This window comes from Emys orbicularis, chromosome 6 (genome assembly GCF_028017835.1).
Source record: "Emys orbicularis isolate rEmyOrb1 chromosome 6, rEmyOrb1.hap1, whole genome shotgun sequence".
NCBI classification, from domain to species: domain Eukaryota; kingdom Metazoa; phylum Chordata; order Testudines; family Emydidae; genus Emys; species Emys orbicularis.
Window position 1 is genome coordinate 39,277,856 of NC_088688.1, and position 26,951 is coordinate 39,304,806.

Sequence of the window (26,951 nt, forward strand, 5' to 3'; positions counted from 1 at the left end):
ATTCAGATTGTTGTAAATTTCATGAGAAACTGCAGCTAGTTTAAGTATGAATCTGCTGTATTTTAGATAATATGCCTGCTCCTATCCATGTCCAATTTTTAAAATTCTCCTATGTAAAATACATTTTACTTTCATCACTGCTGATGAGAAATATTATTCTTAGCTAAATGTTTCATTGACTAGTTCTTGTCTCCCACACTAGGCCTCACATCACAAAAGAAATCATGTGGGTTAATAATGGAAAGGAAAGAAGTATGATCACTTATGTATTTCCACTTTAGGGAGAGTAGCTTCTTAAGAACATTCTGCTATAACGGACAGCCAATGAGATCTTTGTGGTAAACACATTCTCCAAAAGGTGATACACTTAGGGCAAGAGTACAAGTGGATGTTTATAATAAGAAATCAGGACACTTGCTGATTTGAGGTTTTAAAAGAGTAGGATACCACACCAATTAAGGCCGATTGTCTCAGCTTGCATAGAGGGAAGTTAGAGAATAGAGTCTAAATCCTAACAAAGCGTGTGTGATAAAACCTTAGTTTTTACTGACCCTTCCCCCTCCCTGCCAAAAAAATAAATGGGACCAGTGCTGCTGCTACTCCAGTCAGCTACTGGCTGCAGATTGGTTTGTCAAGCTAGGCGTTGCTAGTTTTGTATAGATTGCTTATTTTCTGCATGCTGGGAGAAGAGGGCTGTTGTGCTAGCCTAAGGTGAATAAAGGCTCTCTTGGCCAGACTCTGAAGCAATACATACTTATAGAACCTTATGATAGAGAATGACATGCTTGTTCCTTGTAAGATGCTGTTCCAGGCCTGAAAATCTCCATCTCCAGCTGTTGCATTTACAGATTTTGCACTTAAGGCCATCAACCACCTCCTCATTGGTAGGGGGAAAAGGGTGTTATAGAATCTGTGTTCCAAGGCTGATCTAGCTTTGCCTATCACTGCTCTAAGCATGGGCAATTAGCAAAAGAGCATTTACTGTCTAACTGCTACTTAATGGTGTGACCCTGTAGCCCTTAACCTATAATTCAAACTATGAGCAAAGACTCAGTTTTAGAACTAGGAAATGTTAAATATTAAAATACCTTTTTGGAACATTTTGTAAGTTTCATTAACAAAAATGGAATAATGCAGCTAGCATTGTAACAAAGCTTACTGCCTATATTCAATGTTAAGAATTTAAAGGGAGATGTAAGGGGGAAACTTATGCAAGAAACCGCCTCTCCTGCTTGCCTGGAATAGTAATCTGGTAATATCATCTGATCTATAGCACTCTTATACAGTTTTGAGATAAATATTTAAGTATATGGATCTCTATTGAGACTAGATGTACACAGGTTATAGTATTTAATGTATGCAGTTTTTAAGTGAAAAGCCAGTGCAGTTACTGCACATCCTAGAGTTATGTGTGTAAGAAAGAGGTATGGACAGTGGGGTGATCTCTGTTCCTAGCTCTGCCACTGACATTTAACCTGTGCTCCTCCGTTACCATCTGTGAAATAGGAGAATACTGCTTACCCAGCCCTATAAAGCACTTTGAGGTCTATAACAGATGGAGTACTTAAGTGTACAGTATGGTTAAGGCAGTTTAAAGGCACCATACAATGTTTGTCAAACTGCATTGTTACGCAAGATTTTTATGTGAAAATGGTAGTATATTCTTCCCTGCCTCTGAATGCAATTCAGGGTCTATCAGTAAGATATAACTACAGCTGCAAACAAGTTTGGATATTTAAGAGGACTGTACCAGGCAAAAGAACTGTTCTGTCTCTTTAAAGCCGACCATGTTCTTGCTATCAGGTTGCACAGCCAACGTGCCCAAGAGCGTTAACTGCCCCTACATCTAGAACATATACAGTGGTGATCTGCTCATTCTAGCAGCCATTTCTCCAATAGTCCAGGGCCTATGGTAGCTACCAGAAAGGAAAGGTTAAAGAGATGCACACTTCATCTTTTTTTTTAAAAATTAATTTATTCTAAACTCCCATCAATTGGCATCATGCCACCAGTCTACAAATAGTTCTGTGGTGGCCAAACAGAGGTTTGAGTTCCATTCTGAATGTTGTAATGGCAGGAGAAGTCAGGGAGGGAAGGGTTTAATTTGGGGCTTTTGGAGCCACTTCATATCATAGGGTACATTTAAAAAGTGCTCTGATGGGGGAAAAAAGGCACATAGCTTTAGTCTTGACAGTTACAATTTTAAAATGTAACACAGCACCTTTACAGCTGTTGTCTTCAAACAAGTACTTCTGAGCAATTATTGCAGAATAGTCATATGAACTTTGTATGCTGGTGATTGCTCTCAACATGAGAGCTCTTCCTCCTATGAACACCTTTGTTGACGTCACATTTCAGTTCTCCCCAGAGAATGTGTAATGCTCCATTCAGCCATCTATGAAAAATGGATGCCTTCTGAATTGAAGCCATGCAGCACTCTGAAAAATTAAAATGGTCAATTTACATGAATTTGTACTTCACACAGTAACACTTACTTCAAATACTACCTAGATGAAGGGAGTGGGTAAGAAGAGAGAAGTCTTAAAATACTGCTTTCTGTTTCAGTCATTACATCAAGGAGCTGTTAGTAGGTTTATGGTAAGGACGAGTAGTGAGCACTCAACTTTGGAAGTTCAGGACAGATGTAATTTGAGAGCAACCTTGTCTACCAGTCAGTTTAACCTTCACTATCCAAAGAACAGCACTTGATTTAGATGGGCACAACAGCAAGCCATGTTGAGTCACTTATGCCAAGAAGTTGGAATTAGTTATAGCAGAAACTACTCTTTTGGGTGTAGCTCCTCTCCACCTGAGTCAATGCCTGATTAGCTGGCCACATTTCCTAAACAATGAATAGATAACAGTATAGAAAGGAAAACAAGTGAGTACTTCCTTATACGTAAGTGTTCTAGGCCATTTCTTTAACATCCTGTGTTACATTTGAGTAAACAATGTATCAAATATTCTGAAGCTACACCGTAAAATAGGATTTCTACTGCCTAATTTGATGACAAGCAACAAGAGAACACATGGTCATTAATATAACAGCCGCAGTTTCAGAATTCTGTAGGATGTCTAATGCGCCTAGAAACTCAAAGGGAGGCTAAGGGAGAGATGTATAAGACTTCAGGAAAGATGAAAATTAGAGGTAACTTGTCCTACTCTTATAATGTAATTTATGGAATTAGATTTAGGTACTCCAGAATGCTGTAAACAGCAGTTTAATCTATAGAATCTGTTTCTTCATACCAAGGGATCAGGATCTTCATCTGTGGTGATAAACTACTACTCTCAGCCTTATGTAATCCAACTGTCAAGCTCCTTTTCAACAGAAATTTGATTAAATGTGTTTTGCTTTGTTGCCCTCAGCCTGCATGTGGTATCATCATGTGTAATAATGAGTTTAAGGATTTATAAATAATGCCCCTCACAGAAAACTGAGATAATTGGAGTCGAGGGCAGCGGTTCTCAGCCAGGGGTCTGTGGCCCCAGAGGGTCTGCGAGCCCTTGCAGGGGGGCTGCAGAGCCCCATGGCTGAAACCCAGTGCCCCCAGCACTATAGCTGGCGCCGCCCCCCACAAGCCAGGAGTGGCACGAGGCTGAAGCCCACGAACTCCCCCCCTGCAAGCCAGGAGCAGTGGTGGTGGGGGGTAAAGTCACACTGGGACCCCCCACCCCATCCATACGCAGCGCCTAGCTACGCCCCTGCTTGCACCCTGAGCTACTCCCCTGCCTGCACACAGCCCTAGCTACTGCCTCCCTGCACTCTGAGCGGTTTTCAGACTTTTTGAACTGAGTCCCCCCTTTGAATTATAGTTTTTGGTTGCGTCCCCCCACAGCCCATTCAGGCTGGGTGCCCTCGTGAGTGAGGTCGGGGTGGAGGTGGCGCTCCCTCTCTGGACCCCGCTGTGCGGAGCTGGCTTGAGCCCTGCCAGCTCTTGCCCCCCTCAATTAGAAGTAAAACTATACCTATGCCCAAGAGTCCCCCCTGGCCTGGAGCCCTGAGTTCCCTTCCCTCCCATTCCCCTGCTGGGCCCTGGTGTTTTTACAGCATGTTGAGGGGGGCGCTCAGCAAGAAAAAAGTTGAGAACTCCAGTCTAGGGTAAGTTTTCAACTAAATACAGCACAAATTTAAATTCCTACTAGTCTAGAAGTTTAACATAAGTTTACAACAGACTCAGTCTTCCATTCAGAATCCCCATTGTTTTCATATATATTCATTGTTGGACCTAAAATCATCCTAGACTACTAGAGTTAAAGAGTGTACTAAGAGGTAGTTTCCCCTATATTTACAGTAATGTACTCATTGGATCTATAACATGTCAAAAGTTTGACATCTCATATCAAGAGAGTAATGTTTGGGATATCACTACTTTTCCCTGAATCCAACCCAGAGATGTGCCTTCATTTTTAGAACAGAGCACAATAAGTGTTTGAAGTATGAAGGGAATTCAGAGACCATAAGTTTACCTAATGAAGTCATCTATATCCATTGAGCGAGCCCGTTTTTCAGAGAAACCTGTATTTTTTAGAACCATCTGTATTTTCTCTGCAATTTTGAAGTTTTCTGGTATTTCCTGTCAATGTAAGTTGCAATACAGATAAGTTATTTCTTCAACATTAATGATTTTTAAAAGCTTGTTCATTCCACAAAAAAGTCTTCAGGTATCCAAGCACCATGCCCAAGCTTTGCTATACATCAAAGTGACTGACCGTTCCAGATGAAAAATGCTTTAAAGAATAAAAATTCAGGTTGCCGTTTTCTCATCAAGGTATACACAGACTGTCCAACAAGCCTGGGTTTTGCAGGACTGTCCCGCTGTGATACACAAACCCCCAGCTAAAGCAGCACCTGCCCCATGTGACTGGCTGGACTAGGCTCCCTGCTCCAGGCATTGTGACCTGGCCCCTGCTGTCCATGTTTGCAACACTGCTTAGGTTTGGTCTGGCCCCCAGCAGGGGTGGGGATGGCAAATTTGAGTGAGTGGCATTGCAACTTGGTGCACAGGATTGCAACACCACTCACTCAGATTTGGCCCAGGTGGGCTAAACCTGAGCAGTGTTGCAACCCATGTGCCAGGGTCCCAGTCACAGTATTCAGAGCAGGAACTTGAGGTCAGCCAGCCCTGCAGAACAGGAGCTGCCACTGCAGAGCAACCTGCTTTGCACTCACCCTGCAATTCCCCTCCCGCCCCGTCCCCCCAACCTGTCTTCTCAGTTCCTGGAGGTAGTATCCAACCTACTTTAGCTACTTTGAATGTTGGGAGGTATGAATATACCTGAGAAAGAAGCAGGAACCATGCCTACCTCTACATTCATTCAGCACCTAGATCAGAGGTTCTGGTGCTACTAGAATATACATCTATTTCCCCTTTTTTTTGCTTGCATCTTTGGCTATGCCTACACTTAGTGTGCAGAGTGCAAGCACTACACATGCAGCTACAAGCGGCAGTGAAAGGCAGGCTGCATCCACACTTATCACTACAGGGTGTAGCTACGTGTAGCAGAAAAAGACTCCTGCAGTGGAGAGGCAGCAGGGAACTCCTGGGGCCTTTTCCTGCTGTCTGTACCCACTGGAGCCTTTCACTGTGGCGGGGAAAGGCGCTGGCAGTGGGACACTACAACACTAAAAATAGCAGTGTAGATGTGGGAGGCACTGCTTGGGCATGTAGAGCATGCGGGTAGGGCACTCTAGTCGCCCAAGTTGTGCCTCACCAGCTACGCTGCTATTTATACCTGTGCTAGCCAGGTGGGCAGTGTCTGAACTCTACGTGCTACTTTAAATGCAGATATAACTTTTCTGTGCCAAGCATGCAGGTATTGATTAGGTAGCCTGGAACTGATTTTAAGCATCCAAAAGGGAAACCACCACCCATTGAACACTACGCTAGTTCTAGTTTTATTACCACTTAAACCTGCTGGAAACTCATCTCAACCCATTTTAAAGTTGAGCGTATCCACACTGAATTTAGCAAAAGATGCTGGTTCCTGTATGTTTATCTATAATAGTTTAAATGTATAATAGCATAAAAACCTTTGGGTTTGAGGTATCAACACAAAGTATATTAGCCACCAGTGACAGTAAAACCTGGAAATTCGGCTTGATTTACCCTCAGTTAGCTGTACCCAAAAAAATGCTAAATATTAGCTTAAAAACAACTATCCCTCCCCCAAACAACTGAGGTCCAGTGTAATTTTAAACAAACACCTTATTTATCTGGTTCTTTAAAATACAGAATCTTGCACTGTTTAGTGAAATAGACAGACTAAAAACGTGGAGCAAAGAGGTTCAAATACAAAAGAATGAGTTTAAATGTTTGCAGAATTCAAAACACACAAAATACTGTGTGGCCCAGCTTAACTTCATACCCTCCCTTAAAACAATATTAAACTACTGAAATATTAAGCAATTACATTGAAGACATTTAAAATTATGGATATTATATTGATCCTGATACAGCCATCTTGCCAACCAGACAAACACTGAATCCTAGGTTAGGTGAACTAATCATTGTCAGACACAAGTCCCCTGAAATTATACACTTCTTCTTGCCCTCAGGAAGAAGAAAATCAGGATAAAAACCACCAGTGGATAAATATTTCAGATAATGTAGTTATTTTTCTAGACTACTTAGGTTCTACAGCTACCTAATTAAAAAACTGTTTTATATCAATGGTTGGCTCTATATGCACAAAGAGAAGATCATAGAGTTTTCAGAGAAATTTATTTTTGAATAATGTATATCCCCAGAGCAAATTGGAAGTTTTGATGCAGCACCATGCAAGTTAGGAAGACTAAAGAACTGGACAGCATAGTGAATGCCACATTAGCCAGTATTAAAATGTGGAACTAGTGTATATTTTGAACAAAAAAATACTTTAGATGTTAAGCACAATTCTATACATAACAGGTTGCTGTAGCTGAAGTTAACCCGACTCACCATTCTCTTCTAAGGATCTGGAATAGATCTTATTAAAAGAGCTAAATAATTTTTTTTAAAATGGATCAGTGTATGCCTGGTTTCTAGATTTCTGTAAACAACCTCGAACTCACTGCAGATGAGTCACTAGAAATATTTTCAAATAGATGCAGTGTCAATGGTTTTATACTATGCCAAGGTCTGAGCAGCCCTTAGTGGGGAGGAGAGTAAATTACACCCTTGGAGACATCAGTGGAATCCCAATATTTCCTTTGTTTCTAAATTCTCATGTAAACCTTCATTATAGTTTAGAGGATCTTAGAGTTCTGTTTATTTTAGATATTCTGTTATTCTCAAGGTACTCTTAGGTAATGTTTGTTCTGATAGGTTTTAACTTCTGGATGAAAGTTTTTTGTACCATCTTGCTGCTTTTGAATTTTACATCTTATACTTAGCTTACCTTGTATGTTACATTTAACACATTAAAAAGGAAAATCATTCTACTTACAATATTATGTATAGAACAGTGAATTCGATAATTCTGATCCAGCAGCTGCTGTACCGCACTTGATCTGAAAGTGAGTCAATACAGTGAGTCAACCATTGATATAGAAGTCTAACTATATCTGCAGTGAAACCTGTTTTTTTAAAAAACAAGTTGTGACTTGAGTGGCTGTTCAGAGGTTTTTATAATAAAGATGAAGCAGCTGTACTGAACACATTGGGTGATCTCTTAAGGCAGCTGCCTATTTGGCATGTAAAGGTTTCACTGTATAATATTTCCATGACCACAGTGTAAACTGTCCAACCTTGCACTATGGGGATGCCTGAATGGTCTTATTAATATGGTTGTTGAAGCCAGGCTTGCTACAGAACTAGACTGGAGGATTGCTAGGCATTTTTGTAGGCGAAACAAGCAATTAGATAAACTCTTAAACTTTGAAAAAACCTCTAATAGAAATAACTTACTTAAATGCTGCAGAGAGTGTCTTGTTTTTCCTGACAAAGGCTATCCTTACTAGACCATCCCATTCCTAAAACACAAAATGCACAACATTTGCCTGAAGCAATACACAGCTGCTAACAACCAGGCCAGACTATCTACTATTAATTTCATGACAGCACAACGACAAAGAGGTAAATCTCAGTAATAGCACAACACGGCTCAGTCCTGTACAATGTAGTACAAATTGACAAGCTAAATATTTCACTGGCAAAGGTAGGCAGGCATTACTGAACTGCTAACTGGACAATCACACAGATATCTAGATAGCTAGAAGTTATATGGATGAAGAACATCTGGCTGAACCTGAGCAAAACTGGGGTGATGATATGTAAAAAAGGGAAACACCTTAATAAATGTCTAGAGTAATATTGCCCTGGAGTGTCGATCTTCAGCAAGAGTGCATAGTCTCCGAGTCCTAAAGGACTCTTCTTTGCTCTCGATCAACTAAATACTGCCAACAGCCATAAATGTCTTTTAAGCACTTTGAGGTCTATAGATGAAAAGCACTACAAAAGAGCTAGGTATTATCACCACCAGCTGCTGGCCAGGAGCTTTTACCTTTCAGTCTGAGACAAACCTAACCACAGCGATCCTGGCCTGTGTCACTTCCAGGGAAGGAACAGGGGTTTTGAGGAAAGTTGAGTTTGAACTGCTGTTGGGGCATCCAGATAATGTTGGAAAGATACTCAGATGAGAGTCTGATCAAGAAGGGGCAAGGTACAATGGAGAGTCAATGAATGTCTAGTGCAGTGATTTTCAACCTGTGGTCTGCAGGCCGCTGAGGATCTGCAGATTATGTCTAAGATTTCCAAAGGGGTCCATACCTCCACTTGAAATTTTTTAGGAGTCTGCAAATGAAAAAAAGGTTGAAAACCACTGGTCTAGTCTATTGATATGATGGAGTTAGGCCTATTTAAACTGTTTAAAAAAAACCTTTAACACTGCTAATGTAGGTTACATAAGCTGTATTGCGTTGCTTTTACACCATTTGAAAGAGCATACAGAACAAAACATCAAACAGTACTATTATTCAGTTATTTTATTGGCTATGGTCTGCAGTATTTGAATCTCACCTGAAAATTAATAGGTGGTGGAGGGTTCTTTGGCTCTATTCTGACAACACTGGATTCAACTTTGGGTGGAGGCCTGAAATTATTCCTTCCAACCTGTTAATCATTAAAATTTAGGTAACTATCTCAAATAGCAGGAAGCAAATATTCACATTCTTGAGAAAGCCTCCTCACTCTGACATACATTCCTACATTAGTTATAGATGTAGTTTCACTTACTTTCATTAGATGATCCACACGGGCTAATAACTGAGTGTTAATTGAGAGTCTGCAGTATAGTTTATTCCCTGGTTTTGCAACCAAACGAAGAGCAAATTCTCTCTGAAACATAAGTATTGCACACCTGAGAATTAAAGAAATGAAAACGTGAGTGCTATATTGCAAATAATTTATTCACAGATGCTCTATTACTTGTATATTATTGGCTTTTTATTTTAAAGGCAAACAGAGATGTGTCATACATTCATATTAGAGAAACTCAGCCCTGATGTAAGTCAGGCACAACTATAGCAAACCCACTATAGCACCTGCTTACTCTTGGTCTGAACTTGGCTATTTGTACCTAGTGGTTAGAAGGAAATTAAGAGAATGTAGTCTCAGTCTTACGTGTACGACCTATGTGAAATAATTCCATCTGCTTATACCTCTCATTCTGGACCTCTGAAAGCCAGAGGTTTCTTCTGAAATGAACTTTCCTGAGTAAAATTATTAAAATAGTAAATTAACAGCCTCCACTGATTTTAATTGTTTTTTGGTATTTCACTAAGTTAAAAAAGTGCTGATCACCAACCTTGCATTGTGCATGACAAGTTTGCTGACTGCTAATAGCATACTGGTACCTAATGTCACTAATTAGCACTGCAGCAACGAGTCTGAATCTGCAGAACTGCCAAATTAGAATAAAAGTAAGCTATTTGCATTTCAAAACTGATCTAATTTTAGAAAAAGAAATAGTAAAAGTAGATACCCCCACTAGTCCTTCATTTCCAGTCAATGGCATCAGCAATAGCAGTACTCCAGTTCAAGTTAAACTATCAGCAAGAGCACTTAAGCAAGCTACGCAACCATATACACCGCTACCTCGCTATAACGCCACCTGATATAACGCGGTAAAGCAGTGCTCCGGGGTGGGCGGGGCTGCGCACTCCGGTGGATCAAAGCAAGTTCAATATAACACGGTTTCACCTATAACGCGGTAAGATTTTTTGGCTCCCAACGACAGCGTTATATCGAGGTAGAGGTGTATTAAACATACAGTTGCTTTGATCTCCCTGGAGACACCCCACCACCCTCCAGTCCAAATCTGCTCTACTTCTCCATAACTTTTAAGATACTTTGCTTAGGCCTGGGGTTGTCCTTTCTAGAGTAAGCAGGAGCAAACTCCCATTTACTTTAGTGAGAGCTGCACTTGGTTATGCCAAGTCTCAAATTCTTCCTAGGTGTTTAACACTTTGGCACTGGCAATGGCCACTGGGAATACTATGCTGAGGAGAGTTCCTGACTAGTGGTTTGCAGGGCTAATATCGTTAACAATAATCTCAAATCAGATGTTCTGTAAAATTAGTCTTTGTTTTGCATTAGGCAATCCAGAGAGTCTTGTCTATATACCTGAAAAAAGGTCTATGCAGCAACAGCTTGAAAACAAAAGGTGAAGAAATCTAGGGAAAGAGTAACACTGTTAGTATGTCCTCTCTAAGCCAGTACCATCAAAAATTCATGTAAACTGTTATTCCACTGCAATTGCTTTGCCCCTACCTGATAAGGCAAGTTAGCTACACATGTATCAAAGAACGGTAAGTCAGTTTTCAAGACATCTCCAACCTTTATTTCTAGTTTGTTTGCTAGGCATCTAGGGATGGAAAAAACACAGTTATTACCTTAGAAATACACATTTCTAAAGAGGTCAGGCCCCTAAAATGCAGTGGAGCTATTTCCAGTGGTAGTACTTACGTGCCCTGGACTCTCTTCTGAAGTTCACCCACAAGTCGTGGGTCAAGTTCACAAGCAATTACCTGAAAACAAAGAGATATATTTGCAACTTGAACCAAATCAGAACTATGAATAGACTTCTTGCTATTATCTCAGAGTAAGAATAGCTTTTGTTACAGACATTTTAAAAAATCTTTAATTAGGATATGCACATTTTCTATCACAAAAGTATCAGACTATATTAAAATTTCAGAAGGATAACAAGGCCATTGAAGAAAACCACACATGTAAAGCACAATTCTTTACCTAAATGTGGTTGGATGCCTTGTAAAAACGCTAAAGATCCAACACAAATGTTAATGCAGTAGATAGATTAAAATTACATTGAGTATCCGATTGTCAAATATTCTTAACTTCACTTTAAAAGCACCACTCTTACTCTATCAGTGGAGTTGTAAAGAGAGAAGGATATGAACACCCAGAAAGGAATAGATACATTATTCCCACCCCCCACCCCCGTTTGAGGACACTTTTTCATTTGTTCATCTACTAAGTAGCAGTTTGTTCAGTGAAAAATCAAGATGAATTTTCCTAACTCATTCTTACCTTTTTTACTTTCTCTAGCATTTTTACTGTCAGGTTACCAGTTCCAGGTCCTACTTCAAGGACAACATCCGTGGGCCGTAAGGCAGCCTAAGAACAAATGAGATTGTAGGAAACCAATAAAATAATAATAATAAAAAACAATATTGCAAAGTAATTTTAACTAAAGAATTCTATGTGCAGACATTAATGGAGCTGATCCTGTATATGGTTAATAGATTTGGAGAACTTGTTTTCAAGGCAAAAGCAAAGTTGCCCAACAGTTTCACTTTTAATTGCATGCAACCTTTTGAAAATGTAGCCATTAGGTAATCACATCTCTGTGTGCACACAAAACCCTACGTGTAACTCTGGCTCCACTTAAGACAATGGGAGCTTTGCCACTGACTTCAATGGGGTCAGGATTTTACCCATGGCCATTCTGAAGGAAGAGAGAAAGCACTTAGAAAATCTTTCACCAACTGTACATCTTGAATTAACATTTCTCATACCTTTCAAGAGGCCAGGAAGGGATTAAGCACCTCAGACTTACACAGTATCCAACTTTAAGTAGTGCTGTAAATTGTCTACAAGCATTTGCCTTAAAAGATTTTGAGATAGAACATTTGAATGCAACTCTTATGACAGCTATTTTAATTAGTTAGGTCCAGTTATTACCAACCTTCTCTATAATGTTGTTAACAATGAGGGGATTTTTCAGGATGTGCTGGCCAATTCCAGTATTGAACATGATACCTAAAATAAGGTATAACCAAGCCAGTTATATCACTATCATTAAAAGTATCACAGCAAACTAGATTTTATACTTCTAAAGCAGTGAGTCACATTCTTTTACTGGAACTAGACCACTTTACCAGTCTAACACCTGGTCTACACCTAAAACTTAGGTCCACCTAGCTACATGGCTCAGGGCTCTGAAATAGCTCATGCCCTGTGTGACACAGTTAGGTTGACCTAACCCCCACTATAGATGCAGCTAGGATGACAGAAAGTTGCTACCTCTCAAAGAGGTGGATTACCCACAGTGACTGAAAAACCCCTTCCCACCGTGTAGGCGTGCTACAGCTGCAATGCCGCAATTGTGCCTCTGTAGTGTAAACATAAGAACGGCCATACTGGGTCAAGCCCACGGTCCATCATGCCCAGTATTCTGTTTCCTGACAGTGGCGAATTCCAGGTATCATAGTCTAAGACATTAACTATAACAACCACTGCCTCTCTCTTTCCATTGATCTGTGTGTAGTACACTGATCCCCTTGGAGTATACAATGCCCTTGTGATTGTAAGGGCTGGCACTTAGGAGTAGTGACATTCCAGAAGCAGGGGAGCCCACAATATCAACCACTGCAGCTGGAAATACCATTATTAGTGATACGGGGAACAACAAATGTAAAACAATAAGAAAGTTATTGGTGACACTGTACTCAGGTTAAAGCAATACTACTGCTAGGATTCTAAAACCACAACTACTTTTTTCACTATTGCATTTAGATAGAGCTCTTTTAGGATATGGATCTTGTCTTTTTACACAGCTGCATATCAGTAATAAAATGGGAATGACAACAGCATGCTCGCCAGTGTACAAGCACAAGCCAGGAGCTGTCATAAACTAGGAAACTTGGCGTAAATTCAACGCAAACATCGCAGTCCTAACACATGCAATACCCGTACCGAAGCTCAGTACCTGGAGTGGAGGCCATCATCCAAAGGGCTTGCAGAAGAAGCATGTTCTAAGGAGAGCTTAAAACAAGCAGAGCCAACACTAGCCCGGCCAGGGCTCCGTAGCAGAGCCCGCGGCTTCATCAGCTTTCACTAGGGCTACCGAGGAGAGCAGACTGCAGCCGTCAGATCGCTCGAGGCTCCTGCCGGGCTTTTGCCTCCCCGCGCACAGCTCCATCCCGCAGGCCGCAGCCGAGCCGGGAAAGATACGGCAGCGCCTCCAAGAGACCGGCTCTCCAGCGCTCCTGAGGGCCGCCAGGACCTCCCTACCGGCGACTCCGATAGCGGCGGGGTTACTGAGAGCGTCACAGGGAGCGAGTGACGGCCCCACACCGTCTCCGCCCGCGGCACTCGGAGCCTAGACTCCTTTGCGCCCACCCGTCGGGGGTCCCTTTTCCCCAAGCGGCACCCAGCGCTGCCTGTGGGCCAGACAGCAGCGGCACACGCCAGCCCTGGGCCAGCTCCCTCTCCGCCCGAACGGGCCTAGGGAGCCCGGCCTCTCCCCGCCGGGCCCGCGCACTCACCTGAGCTCTGGCCCTCACGGCGCTGCTGCCGGCACCGGTTCTCCGCCTTGACTTTCGGCATGGCGGCGGCCGGCGAGCCCCGGAGACGCGCACACTAGTCGCACGCACACCTCACAACACAGGAGGAGGAGGAAGCCGGGATAGTATTGTCGCGTTTGGATGACGTAAGTAATACGCGCCGGGGGTGGGGCGCGTGTCTGCTCTAGCTGGAGCCGAATGGTCCCGGCTCGTGGCGCGAGCTTCGGAAGAGGTGGGGGTCGCGTCACGTGCAGCGGCTCTGACCCAACGGTGAGCACGGGGCCCGGGCGCTGAGGGGTGGCTGGTCGGGCCTCGGGGGCTGGCAGAGTCTGGGGCGGGGTCGGAGTCTGGCCGGGCTGGGGACTGTGTGTGGCGGGGGCAGCGGGACTCACCTGTGCCAGCGCCCAGAGCGGGGGAGTGGCTCCGAGTGTGAGCGAACGCCCCAGCCGCCGCCCGTGCAGCCGGACTGCGGGCAGCCGGGCCGGCAGGGCCCCAGCACCGCGCCGTGCGGGAGAGGCGGCCTCGGCACACTTGGACCAGGGACCCCAATGTGCATCGTGTGAAAAGTCCCGAGAGATCGCTAAAGTCCACATCGAGGGGATCGCCCGTTAGTTACCTCGCCCTCCTGCCCAGCACTACAGCGAGTTTATCCCCCGTGGAAGCAGGTAGGATAAAGGATCAGACTTGCACCTCGGCAGGGATAATTAGCGGAACAGAGGAGGATGCTAGAGGAGATGAGGTCCGAGACTTGGATGTGTTTATTGTGGGGCCTTTAAAGGGAGCACAACCTTTACAAAAATGGATGTGGTGATTAGTGGGGAGCCAGTGCAAGGATTCCAAGGGCATGCGTGACATGGTCATGTCAGACCAAGAACGTGCCTTCAGTTGCTGTGTTTTGTATGGAGAGGAGATGTGAGTGCTGCATAGGGCAGAGGAAAGGTGACAACAATCAAAATGGGGGCTAATCAGGGGGTGGAGGAAGGTTTCGGCTCTTAAAACAGAGAGGATCAGATTTGTTCTCTATGTTGTGGAAGAAAAAATAAGAATTGTTTGTAACATAGGTTGATGGGGAGAAGCAAGGAGAAAAGTGAAAGAAACTTCCCCTTTGTGCAGGTTATTCCATAATTTTCCATTACATGGTTTTTTGCACTTTCCTCTGAAGTAGTTGGTACTGTTCAGGGTCAGAGACAAGATATGAGACCACTCTGATACAGTATGCCATTTGCTGTTCTAAGTGCAGAGAAGACCGTTCAGGATTATTCTTAGTCTTTGTCTACACTGGCACTTCGTCCACAAAACTTTTGTCTTTCAGGAATGTTAAAAACACCTTCTCTCCCTCCCCTCCCCCGAATGACAAACGTTTTACCGACAAAAAGCGCTGGTGAACAGCTGTGAACACAGCCACTGCTGCTCCTGGGTGTGTGTGTGTTGAAGTTTTTTGTTGTCAGGCGAGCTCTCTCCTGTCGACAAATAGCAGCTACACTGTGTGCCTTTTAGCGGCACGGCCGTGTCTCTAAAAGCCTCGTAGTGTAGCCATCGCCTTAGCAAGTCTTGTATTGTACAGACGTATCAAAGTACTTCCTTTTGATGTGGAGGAGAAAGTGGGTATTATCCATTTCTCCAACCCCATAGTTTTCTTCTGGCTTCCTTGCTTCTTGTTGGGGAAACTGGAAGGACTGAGGTATTAGCTCCATATTTCTTCACAGGCTGTGCTTTTCTCACTTGATGTTATTTCCCTCTTCCTCCAAAAGATTCCTCCTTTCTCCAGAATCAGCCTTCCAGTTAGAGAATTGCCATCTCTTCTTAGAGGTCTTTGAAAAAGCAGGATTTGGGACCCATTCACAACACCATTTTCCACCAGAACTGGAGAAAGGACTGTCACAGTAGTGGTGAGTTACTTTTCCCTCTTCTAATCTTATTAGAAAATAACCTTAGTATATGTGGTATGTAATAATCCCACCTTTTCCATGGTATGTATTGGATGGTATCTTGGCTTCTCTGAAAATTAAGAGACTGACAGCCACATTGCTTTTGCAAGCCTTTGGATCAAATGATTATTATGGGTATATGTTAGCCCTCATCTCCAAATGATACTGTAATCTGCTACAGCATAAACTATGACAGTCATTATAAGAAGGGGTTATTTCATATGGGTGATTACTATAATCCCCAGATCCTTTTCTGCAGTACTAGTTCCTAACTAGTTATTTCCCATTTTGTATTTGTGCATTATTTGATTTTTCCCCTTCATAAGAGTAATACTTTGCACTTGTCTTTATTGAATTTCATCTTGTTGTTTTCAGTCCAGTTCTCTAAATTATCCAGGTCATTTTGAATTCTGATCTTGTCCTCCAAACTGATTGCAATCCCTCCCAGCTTGGTGTCATTTGCAAATTTTATAAGAACACTTTCCCTCCCATTTTCCAAGTAATTAATGAAAATATTTAATAGTACTGGACCCTGGACAGACCCCTGTGAAACCTTACTAGATCCTCTCGTTTTGACAGCAAGCCTTTTAAACGACTTTTTTGCTATGATTTTTTAGCCAGTTATGCACCCACTTCATAGTAATTGCGTCTAGACCACATTTCTGTAGTTTGCTTATGAGAATGTCATGTGAGACTAAAAAGCCTTATTAAAATCAAGGCATATCATGTCGACTGCTTCCCTCCTATCCAGTAATCCTCTAAAGAAGGAAATTAGGTTGGGCTGGCATGATTTGTTCTTGATGAATCTATGTTGACTCTTCCGTAATACCATATTAACCTCGAGGTGCTTACAAATTTACTGTTTAATAATTTGTTTCTGTATCTTTTCAATTTATAGAATTATGTCTGTCTTATTGCCTCACTTATTGCTTTGCATTAAGTGCATTAAATAACATTACAAAGCATAGATTGAAGAAACAAGGAGGGAATAAAATCTATTTATTAATCGTGGAGGGAGGTGAAAAAGTCAGAGGAGCAAGTATTGCCAACCTTGCAAGTTTAAAAATCTAAAACAGATCAATAAATCATGAGTTAAAAAAAATGCATTGACTTCTGACTTTTGAACTCAGTAGGAAGTATTCCTCTCATCCTCCATTGTGCATACCTATATTGGATTGAAAATTCAAGCTGAAATTTACACTAAATGTATACTTGCAGATTGGAGGGCTTCTCCTTCATTCTGCTTACCAAACTGAGGGAAATTCTTTTTTGTTATCCCAGGCACCCTTTGGGCACTTTTCCCTTCTACTTATGCTAGATGCTATTGTCAGTTTCCTCGTCAGCTGCCCTCTCCAAGTATTGTCTCCTACCTCCCTCTGGCATCTTCCCATTCACAATGTCCTCTTATCGTTACAATTTATTATTTGTATTACAGTAATACCCAAAGGCTCCAATCAGGGTTGGGGCTTCACTGTGCTAGGTGCTGTACAAACATATACTAAGAGACCATTCCTGCCATCAAGATTTTATAGGTAATCTGATTTCGTCTTCTGGGTGTTACCACCAGTCCTGGTCTTCGGACTACTGCTTTGTTTCCCTACCCTCGTCTATCCTCTCCTTTGCTCTTCTACCTCTTCTCCCTGACTTGTGTATCACCTCCGCTTCCCTGGTTTTACTTAAGAGCTGATTTTTGGTTTCTCTTGTTCACTTGACACAGTCCCACATGACATTATCATAAGCAAACTAGGAAAATATAGTCTACATGAAATTGCTATAAGTTAAGTGCACAACTGGTTGAAAGACTGTACTGAAAGAGTAGTTATCAATGGTGGTTGTCAAACTGGGACGAGGTATCAAATGAGGTCCCACAGGGATCTCTCCTTGGTCCAGTACTAGTCAATATTTTCATTAATGACTTGGATAGTGGAATGGAGAGTATGTTAATGAAATTTGTGGATGACTTTGTGTCAAGTTTTGGCCTCCACACTTGAAAAAGATGTGAACAAACTGGTGAGAGTCCAGAGGAGAGCAACAAAAATAAGAGGTTTAGAAAACATGACCTATGATAAAAGGTTGAAAGAACTGGACATGTTTAGAAAAAGAAGGCTAATGGGGGACATAAGTCTTCAAATATGTAAAAGGTTGTCAGAAAGAGAACAGCGATTAATTGTTCTCCATGTCTACCGAGGGTAGGACAAGATGTCATCTACTTAGTTTGCACTAAGAAAGATTCAGGTTAGATATTAGGAAAAACATGCTAACTATAAAGATAGTTAAGACCTGGAATGGATTACCAAAAGAGGTTGTGAAGCCCCTGTTGTTGGAGGTTTTAAGAACTGGTTAGACAAACACGACAGGAATGGTCTAGGTATACTTAGTTCCATCTTAGTGTTGGAGGATGGACTAGACAACCTCCTGAGGTTTTTTCAACCTTACATTTCTATGATTGATATAAACCTTCTTTAAGAGCATCTCAAAACAGAAGTCTTGTCCCTCTGTGTTACCTGGAGTTTTGTCAGAATCAGGATGGATGTGAAGATCCTGTCACTTACTATTTCTTACCTATATCTAGTTTCCTTCTTTGCTGAGTTGCATGACTTAGATCAGGCAAAAACAATAAAAATTTTTTTATTTTTAAACTGAATACTTCTAGAGGTTTTTTTGTGTTTCAGGTACTAGTAAGAGTGACATTAGTAATACTTTAGGTAGCAAATTTACTTCTTTATATTTTTGCCAGAACCCAGTAGAAACTTTTGACATACAGCATCATTGATGCCACAGTTAGCAAAGTATAAAATTGTTTTTTTAGAAGAACAGTTTGAGACTCCAGTTGGAAGGAAACACTACTAGAAATATCAAACTCCTCTTGGACTAAGCTGGGGTATTTTAAAAGCATATCTAATCAGTCACAGGCAGAGATGCAAGTTGAAATGTTTGCATGCATATTTGTGTGAAAGTACATACTTTTAATAATGTCTATGAGAGTGAGGTACAGAATATGTACAAATGACTTCTTGTATGATAGTCACCTGATTTGTATTGGACGGCAAATTAGATGTGAAGTTGCAGTTCAGTATACCAGAATGATTTTGGGCTTTAGACATATTTGAGGTTATTTTAAAAATAGAAGGCACAACAACATGTTCAGTGCTTTCTATTGGGAAAAGGAGTTTCAGTCTCACATCATATAATCAGATGGGAAATCCTGGGGACCATACCAGGAACAATGAGTAAAATGGCATTCCTACTAAAGGAGAGATTAGCCCCACTCACTAAATAGAGGTACTGAAATGTTGACAGATATTTTTATCAATAGTTCTGAAATTAAAAAAATCAGTAAATATTTAGCTACCTAAGATATAATAACCTCTGTGCACTCTGTCCTTGCTGAGGATCTATGGGATTACTTATCCAATTTTCCAAGAATTTGCCAATACTATGCCTCCTAATTATGATTTTATATATGAATGCAGAAACCTGACTGGCACTTGGTTATTGTGTGTGTGTATGGGGGGGAACCCTTCTATGTGGACACAACTCAACCATGTTTCTTGTAACTTAGATAAATCATACGCTGGTTCTTAGATATGGTTGTACTTGTAGTGCCTTAGCTTTTATTGTGAAGAATCTAAAAAGCATTGTTCTGGAGCATTCTTCAGTCCATGCCACATTCGGTTTGCCCACTTACTTGATGAAAAGTACAATAATATTAGGGTTTTCAATATTGTTATTGTCAGAGTAGGTGAGAAGATTTTGTTATCTGGGCTGGTAAATTTCCATAACACTAAAGGCTATTTACTGGCTGATATTTGAAATACACCTCTACCCCGATATAACGCTGTCCTTGGGAGCCAAAAAATCTTACCGTGTTATAGGTGAAACCGCGTTATATCGAACTTGCTTTGATCCGCCAGAGTGCGCAGCCCCGCCCCCCCTGGAGCGCTGCTTTACCGGGTTATATCCAAATTCGTGTTATATCGGGTCACGTTATATCGAGGTAGAGGTATACCATTAGTGATGTCCTTTGAGGAGACTGCATGTTCCAGTCTGGAGGATGCAAGTGGAAGTGCAGTCCACTGTAAAGAAATGTAGGTTGACTGCATGTTAGCCACAGAAATAAGGTTATGTATTAAGGTATCAGCCATCCCATTTTACAAGTAAGAGTAATGGAGGTAGTACATGATCCTTTCTAGCAGAGCTGGAAATGGAACCCCGATATGTAATGTATCATAGACCTGTCTATGATACATAGACCCGAGTAAGAGCAGAATCCAGCCCAAGCTTTGCAGAGGACTTGTGCATTTTGAGAGGATGCCATTAAAAATCCAAAACTGCGACCTGTCTCCAGCAGCTGCCTCAGACCCTAGGAGATGTCTGCACTGCATCTTTGGCGCACATACTCTGCATTAGAACTACAGTGCTAGCCAGCAGGTGGGGGTCAGGAGGGGATGTTAAACGGTCAGATTCCAAGAGACCTGAGCAAATGCAAGGAGGATTCTGCATTAGGCAGAAATGACTAGATTTCTTTCCAGCCACTGCCACCTTCAGGGGGCTCCCGTTCCAAATACAGCCCCCAGAACTCAAGCCAGCTACAAGTACTTGACCGCTTGTCTCTATGGGCAACTGAGCAGGCAGAAATACACAGGCAGATGGCTGGGGGAGATACAGACAGATTCCCAACCCCCGCAGGAATGTCAGCCCAAGTGGGGGTCCCAGCCCCTTGTGCAGTGAAAACTCAAGTCACACACTGGCCTGACTGGTCCTGTCACATTCGACCCTAGCCCCCTAGAAAGGACTATTTCAAAACAATTCACTTTTTTGCAGCATTTTTTCTTTGTAACAACAAATAGGAAGAATCTCATTCCATAATGTGATTGAAATACACTTTGCCCCACTGCCTCGCTGAAAGAATCTGACAAATATTTGTGCTTGACTACATCTAATCACTACTCTTAACCAGTAGACACACTCCATCCTAGAACTGGGAGAAGAACCTAGGAGTCCTGATTTCCAGCACTTTTCTGATGTTTATTAAATAGTTCCTTAACCCACTCCTAAAGAGTTTGTTGATTCCTACTTGAATGGCGATCCACAAAGAGGAAGATCCAGAAGGGGTCCTTAAGGCTGCACATGGTAGAATTCCTGTTTTTCCATATTTCTTTTTTTTTTTTTTAATAATTGGTTTAATTCATACAGTGAAGAAATTTACTGAGGGCAGGGATATTTCTGGTTGTATTGTAAGTTATGGGAAATAGCCATTTTGAGTAAGGGAAGATTGTGACTATATTAGGAAAGGTAGGAAAAGACAGTTAATAGAATGTAATTAAGTAAATTTAACTTCCTCAAATATACATTCAAAGTTGCCTGATAAGTTTTAATTATATGGAAAATGTGAGGGCTACAGAGACAGATCACACAATGGAGAGAAAATTCTTCAAGGACCCATTTTTAATTAATTTTAATTCACAAACTGCTAAAAAATCTCTAGAAAATTCATGATGTGCTCTCAGATTCTGTGCTCTAAGCTCAGGGAACATACACAGTGTTGCGTTACAAAACAAAGAGCTTGAATTCTAGCTTTAAGTGTGAAACTTAACTCCCCTTAATAATAGAAGTGTTACCGTGCCCATCTAATATCTGGATAGCGTTTGGATCATTCTAAAAATGAGAGCTTGTAAAAGGGATAATGGTAAAATAATTAGCAAAACTATAGCCTGCATTCTTAAGAAATTATAACTCATACAATTGAACTCGCTGATGAACTCGCTATTAAACAACAGTTCTGTGCATTCTGCATTTCTCTTTTATTACCAAGTGTATTTACGGGAAAGTATAATCTGACATTCTGGAAAAGTCTTTGTTTTCGATGACGTGCCTTTTCAGATGGTTTTTTTTGGTCTTTTGGAAAAATGAATTCTTTCGATGCAAACACCATCTGCCTCCATTTCTCTTTAAAGAAGTGCTGTTGTCATTGCTTCTTTCTTGAACACATTCTGGGTGCTGACATTATACATGTTTTCTTAATCCATGACATTTTCTTTTGCATAAAATGATACAACAAAGCTACATATTGCACAACGTTCTGGCTTTTGGTAAGCTCTTTATCTATGTGTGTACAAATGCTGGGAAGAATTGTTGCAACAGTATTAAATTCCAGAGCAGAAAGATCTGCTGCAGAATGTTTGGCATGCTCCATTCCTGTTTCAGAAGTGAGACAGGGAAATAATTCAGATAGGTGTGACTTGATTTTAAATAAAAATAGGCTTGGCAGGATTCAGTTTAAATTGATAGATGTTGGTAAACATCAATTTCAGCTGAGATAGTGAAAGGGATGAAAAAAATCTGTTGGTAACAGCAGCCTCCCTGCCCTCACCTGCACTTGCGCCTGCAGGGATTGGATGTCATCGGCCCTGTGGTAGCAAAGAAACTCCTCTGCAGCCCTGCTATCCTGGGAGTTAGTGAGCGGGGCCATGACGCTGAGCTGCAGAGAGATTCCTGTGCTGTCACAGGGCTGATGACTCTGATTCCTGCATGCACAAGGAGTGGGGAAGGCTGTGGTCCCTCCCAGCTATGACCTGGAGGAGGATGAGACCCTAGCCAGAGGGGAGTCCACCATGCTGCTGAATGGCTCTGACCCTGGGCAGGAGCTATTCCACAACAGGGTGGCCTCCCCCTGCGTCTGGTGGCTCATCCTCCTCCTGGCAGTCCTGGCCAAAGGCCTCTGCCCTGCCTCATCAATACTGCAGCTTTCCTTGCACCTTGCGCCTGTAGGTATCAGGTATCACTGGCCCTGCAGCTGTGCAGCTCTGCTGTCATGACTCCACTTGTTCAGCAGCAACTGTTCAGCAATCAGGGTGGCCTACCCCATGCTCAGGTGCTTGTCCTTCTCCTTGCAGCCATAATTGGGGGTTTCTGTTCTGCTGGGCCAGGACTGCAACCTCCCCCACACCTTGTGGCAGGGTGCTTGGGACCCCTTCACCACGTGGGAAGCCGCCTGCAGCCCTGTTGTCAATACTGAGAAACTCCTGCAGCCCCACTGTCTGTGCTACCCTAACCCTACACCACCCCATAACTTCTTACAACCATAAAAATAAAAATAGTTAATTGTCAAAATTGAAAAGAAAATCTAATTCTGCCAAGCCTAAATATAAAATAGCAACACCATTTAAATGTTAGATTTAGGCTACAAAGTAGATAACTTTACGGGCTTGGAAAGAGATTGAATGAATTGTTACCACTTGGTGGCAATATAACATACTATTTTATCACAAATTGAGATTTCTGGCTATGAGTGAGTTATTATACTGGGTTCTTTAGGATTCAGGCAATGCTAGATTTACATGCTTTTGCTGAAGTAATCCTTTGATTTATTTCTTTATAGCAATTTCCTTGCCGGTACTGTAGCTGTACCTGATTTATTTGTACAATTAGAATTTTAGTTAACAGATTATATTAATTCATTCATGTTCTAAACTAGTGAAATTGTCCAACTTTTAAAGGTCAATTTCTTCTTAAAGATAGGTTAGTTTTTAAAAGGAAATCTTAAACTTGAAATCTAGTCAGTTTTTAAAAAGTTAAAAAATAATTTGCTACTACACTTGCCTCTGCCAATTTTTATGGTTTTATTATAATTTTCCTATAATTCAGAAAAGTTTTTTTCCTCCTTCCACTGTGTCAGAGAGAGAGACTCCGTCCCTCTCGCTCGCTATCGCAGCACGCTCGGTGTAGAGGGGCAGGGCTTTGGGATGTTTCTGAGGAGGTCGGCGTGGGACAGGCACTGTCACCTCAGACAGAGCAGAATGTAGAAGCCTGCCTGCTTAGTGAATTGTTCCCATTCTCTTTGTGAATTCCCCCAGGAGTGTAAAACAGGTGTAAAAGTTTTAAGGCTCTCTTACATTGCCAGAGAGATGTAAAGGACAGTACGGCCTTATAAATACTTATGGTGCTTTACTGATTAGAACTGGTCTAAATTTTTGGGCTGAAAAAAATTCCTATCAGAATGTGCTCCAGGAACTGTTTGCTACTGACCTTTCTGGAGATGGTCAGTAGCCAATTTAAATTGTGAGTTTGATTCCCAAGCCCTCACTTGCTCTTCAGTTGTCTATGATGTAATACTGAGCATTTGGCTGCATATATTAGATGACTAATAATTAGAAATAAAGGGTCAAACCTAGTTGCATTACTGTTAGGCAAGGATGTTCGGGGATTTCCTCCAATGCTCCCACTCCCATTCTCCATCCATTGTATTGTAGTTTAAATAAATTATTGAAGTAATTGAAACCAGAGTGATTATATTGCGTTATTTTGACAAATAAAATATGCAGAATTTTATATCGTGCACAGAATTTTTATTTTTTTGCTGCAGAATTCCCCCATGAAACATTTGCTTCTTTTATGTTCATTTTTTGTTAATCGGACAGCAAGGTCATTATAAATTCACTTTTAAAAGGGAAAGAAACATAAGAACAAATTTATGTTTTGTGGAAAAGTAAGTAATTAGCATTCCCTGTTCAGATGAATTAGGTTTATGTGCATTAACATGGATGCCTAATGAGTGCAAATATAGAATTTTCTAGGAATGTCTTTTGTCTCTAATTTTGAAGCTCTACAATCTAGCCTCTTCATTTAAACAGGTATAAAATGCTTACATGTATGAGATTGTGTAAATTAACTATTGGAAATTGATCAGTTACTTTTAACAAAGCAACATTTTATTCAGAATAGACAAAAGAGCTAATATTTAATTTTCACTCATCTGACACTTTCATATCATCCCAGGTTGTGCTCTGCCTGTTGCGAAAGTTGAAGCTACTTACAGTACTGATCTGAGCCTGTTGTGCTTTGCAGAAAGGCAACTAATAAAAAAACGCCTCCAAGAAACCTTGACCTTTTGTAAGGCACTGGATATGGAGAAAATTTGCAACCATAGATTGTGGGCTTGTTCTCCTACTGAAACTTATGAAGCCTATATGCTCTCAGAAGGGCTGTCATACAAATGAAGATACTGGAAGAACTTTGGCTAATTTATGTCCAAAGTTGTATCCTCTGTGCTACCAGGCTAATACTGTTTATTGCTTTCCTCCTAATACTTGTACCATTCCAGGGAAAAAAGGATAAGTTAAGGATATAATTTATCACAATCTGAATGTTTATATTTTTCTTTTGTCAATAGGCAAATTCACCACTGAAAGTTGAAAGCTGCTAAACTTATATTCTTTCTGGTATCTTAACAATTGCTCACATCTAGTTTTCTCTTAGCATTTTAGGAGAGGATGGGCTGCATGCTACTAATGTGGAAAAATTGGCATTAGAGAGAGAAAATAGTTCTGTGGATAAGGCACTAAATTGGGACTCAAGAAATTTGGGTTCTGTCATGGTGCCCCAGATTTCCTTGAGCAAGTCACTTAATTGCCCTATGACTTGGCTTTCCATCTGTAAAACAGGGAGCAATACTCTGCCTTGCATAGGTGGCGTGAGGATAAATTCATTTATGTATTCAAGTGCTTAAATACTATCGTGTTGCGTGCCATAGAAAAGTATGTACTTTTTTTTTGTAAGGGCTCGATCCTATAAGGTGATTAAAATCAAATGTGTGCTTAGGTGATTTGCTGGATTGGGAGTGCAGTGTTCAGCATCTTTCATTAATCTGTACATTAATGTTTTTCCTTTTTAAATACTCTTATCAGATTTTCATGGATCTCAATAGTGCCAGCACTGTTGTTCTGCAGGTCTTGACCCAAGCCACCAGTCAAGATACTGCTGTGCTGAAACCAGCTGAGGAGCAGTTGAAGCAGTGGGAGATACAGCCGGGCTTTTATTCAGTCTTGTTGGTAAGCTGGAGTGAAAAGTGCTATTCATTACATGTTTATCTATCTATCTATCTAAAATAATTTTCTACCATTCAGCCTTTTCCTGTTACTTGTCACCTGACTAAGTTTTGAAGAGGTGGGCAGGACATTTACTTGATCACTTGCACTTATTTATACTTGGAGGAAATAAGTCTCAATCTTGCTTCTGTAATAGTTCAGAGAATGGTTTTCTCCTATAAGTTGTAGCAAATAAACCATTTTCAACACTGGTTCAGGAGTGCTTGTTGTTAGTAACATGTCGTCTGTGACAAGTCAATTTTTTAATGTAGTTCAGGCTAGGTCTACACTACAGCGGGGGTCCAACCTAAGATACGCAACTTCAGCTACGTGAATACCGTAGCTGAAGTTGCGTATTTTAGGTCGGCTTACCTGGCGGTGAGGACGCGGGAAAGTCGACCACTGCCGCCGACTCCGCTGCCGCCTCTTGCCGAGGTGGATTTCCGGAGTCGACGGCAGTGCGATCAGGGATCGATTTTACTGCGTCTTCACTAGACGCGGTAAGTCGATCCCCGATAGACCGATTGCTACCCGCCGGATCGGCGGGTAGTGAAGACATAGCCTAAGTCTTCAGTGGCTAGCTACTTGTCTTTTGCTTTAGTGATTCATATCTTAATCACAAAGAGAGGGGGATGTAGTACTCTAAACTTCCACATTTGCTTTTTTAGAAGAGTTGATGTAGTATGACTAAATTAAATGTCTGCATAAAAATACTCATTAAAAACAGGAAGCAAATCAATTATCATATGTCAGACTATTGTAGTAAAATATGACTGTGGGCCAAATCATAACATCTGCATGGAAAGGAGGAGGATGGGGAAAGTAAATTTCATCTTGCAATTTCCTTGGAATTGTCCCATGAGAGGTGTGTGGGGTTTGCCTCTTTTGGAGTGCTGGGTGAGCATGGCCCTTCAAACCAGTTGCTGTCATGATATCTGCAGGGCTTTCCCACAGATCTTGTTATATTTGAGGAGGGCTGGAATGTTTGCTTGGTGGCCCAGAAACCTCTGCATTACTCCCAATGTCTCCACTTCCCCTCTCCCAAAATGGCAGTAAGGTTCTTCAGGAACCATTATGACAGCAGTCCCAAACTCTACCACCCCCCCCACACACAGTTATAATGGGGTCAATTTGTGGAAGGTCTTAGAGAGGGTCAGCACTATATTATATGAGGAAATCTCTGTAGATTTGAAGGGGAATAAGTAAGATAATAAGTGCAGAATAGTAGTCTTCTGGCTCTGCCTCTCTTATCTAGCCACACTCCCTGAAACTGCAGAGCCCTAAACTTGTGGAAATCTGGTTGGAATTGAGGGTGAGGAAGGTGATACTTACATTCAACAATTCCCCACGCCTCACACCCTTGTGACA

At 41.5% G+C, this 26,951-nt stretch overlaps 2 protein-coding genes across 5 annotated transcripts in view; one reads left to right on the forward strand and one right to left on the reverse strand.

Annotated features, from left to right (window-relative positions):
- Positions 1-1,972: 1,972 nt before the first annotated feature.
- DIMT1 (DIM1 rRNA methyltransferase and ribosome maturation factor) lies at positions 1,973-13,902 on the reverse strand. 4 transcript variants are annotated; one of them, XM_065406308.1, is made up of 12 exons: positions 13,772-13,902; positions 12,190-12,263; positions 11,532-11,618; positions 10,947-11,008; positions 10,752-10,845; positions 10,605-10,654; positions 9,216-9,339; positions 9,000-9,092; positions 7,890-7,954; positions 7,429-7,492; positions 4,471-4,577; positions 1,973-2,438 (listed from the first exon to the last, which is right to left on the reverse strand). In XM_065406308.1, the coding sequence occupies exons 1-12, from the start codon at positions 13,830-13,832 to the stop codon at positions 2,396-2,398; spliced, it is 924 nt and encodes a 307-aa protein (XP_065262380.1). In that variant the 5' UTR covers positions 13,833-13,902; the 3' UTR covers positions 1,973-2,395. The 4 variants fall into 4 exon arrangements, with proteins under 4 accessions (XP_065262380.1, XP_065262381.1, XP_065262382.1 ...); XM_065406309.1 differs by lacking the exon at positions 13,772-13,902 and adding an exon at positions 13,213-13,287; XM_065406310.1 differs by lacking the exon at positions 9,000-9,092.
- A 64-nt stretch (positions 13,903-13,966) lies between these two features.
- IPO11 (importin 11) overlaps positions 13,967-26,951 on the forward strand; it is a 250,011-nt gene continuing 237,026 nt past the window's right edge. Inside the window, exons 1-3 of the mRNA XM_065406414.1 lie at positions 13,967-14,059; positions 15,541-15,678; positions 25,404-25,547. Of these exons, the coding sequence (XP_065262486.1) occupies positions 25,410-25,547 (138 nt within the window). The 5' untranslated portion in view covers positions 13,967-14,059; positions 15,541-15,678; positions 25,404-25,409. The remainder of the gene's footprint in view (positions 14,060-15,540; positions 15,679-25,403; positions 25,548-26,951) is intronic.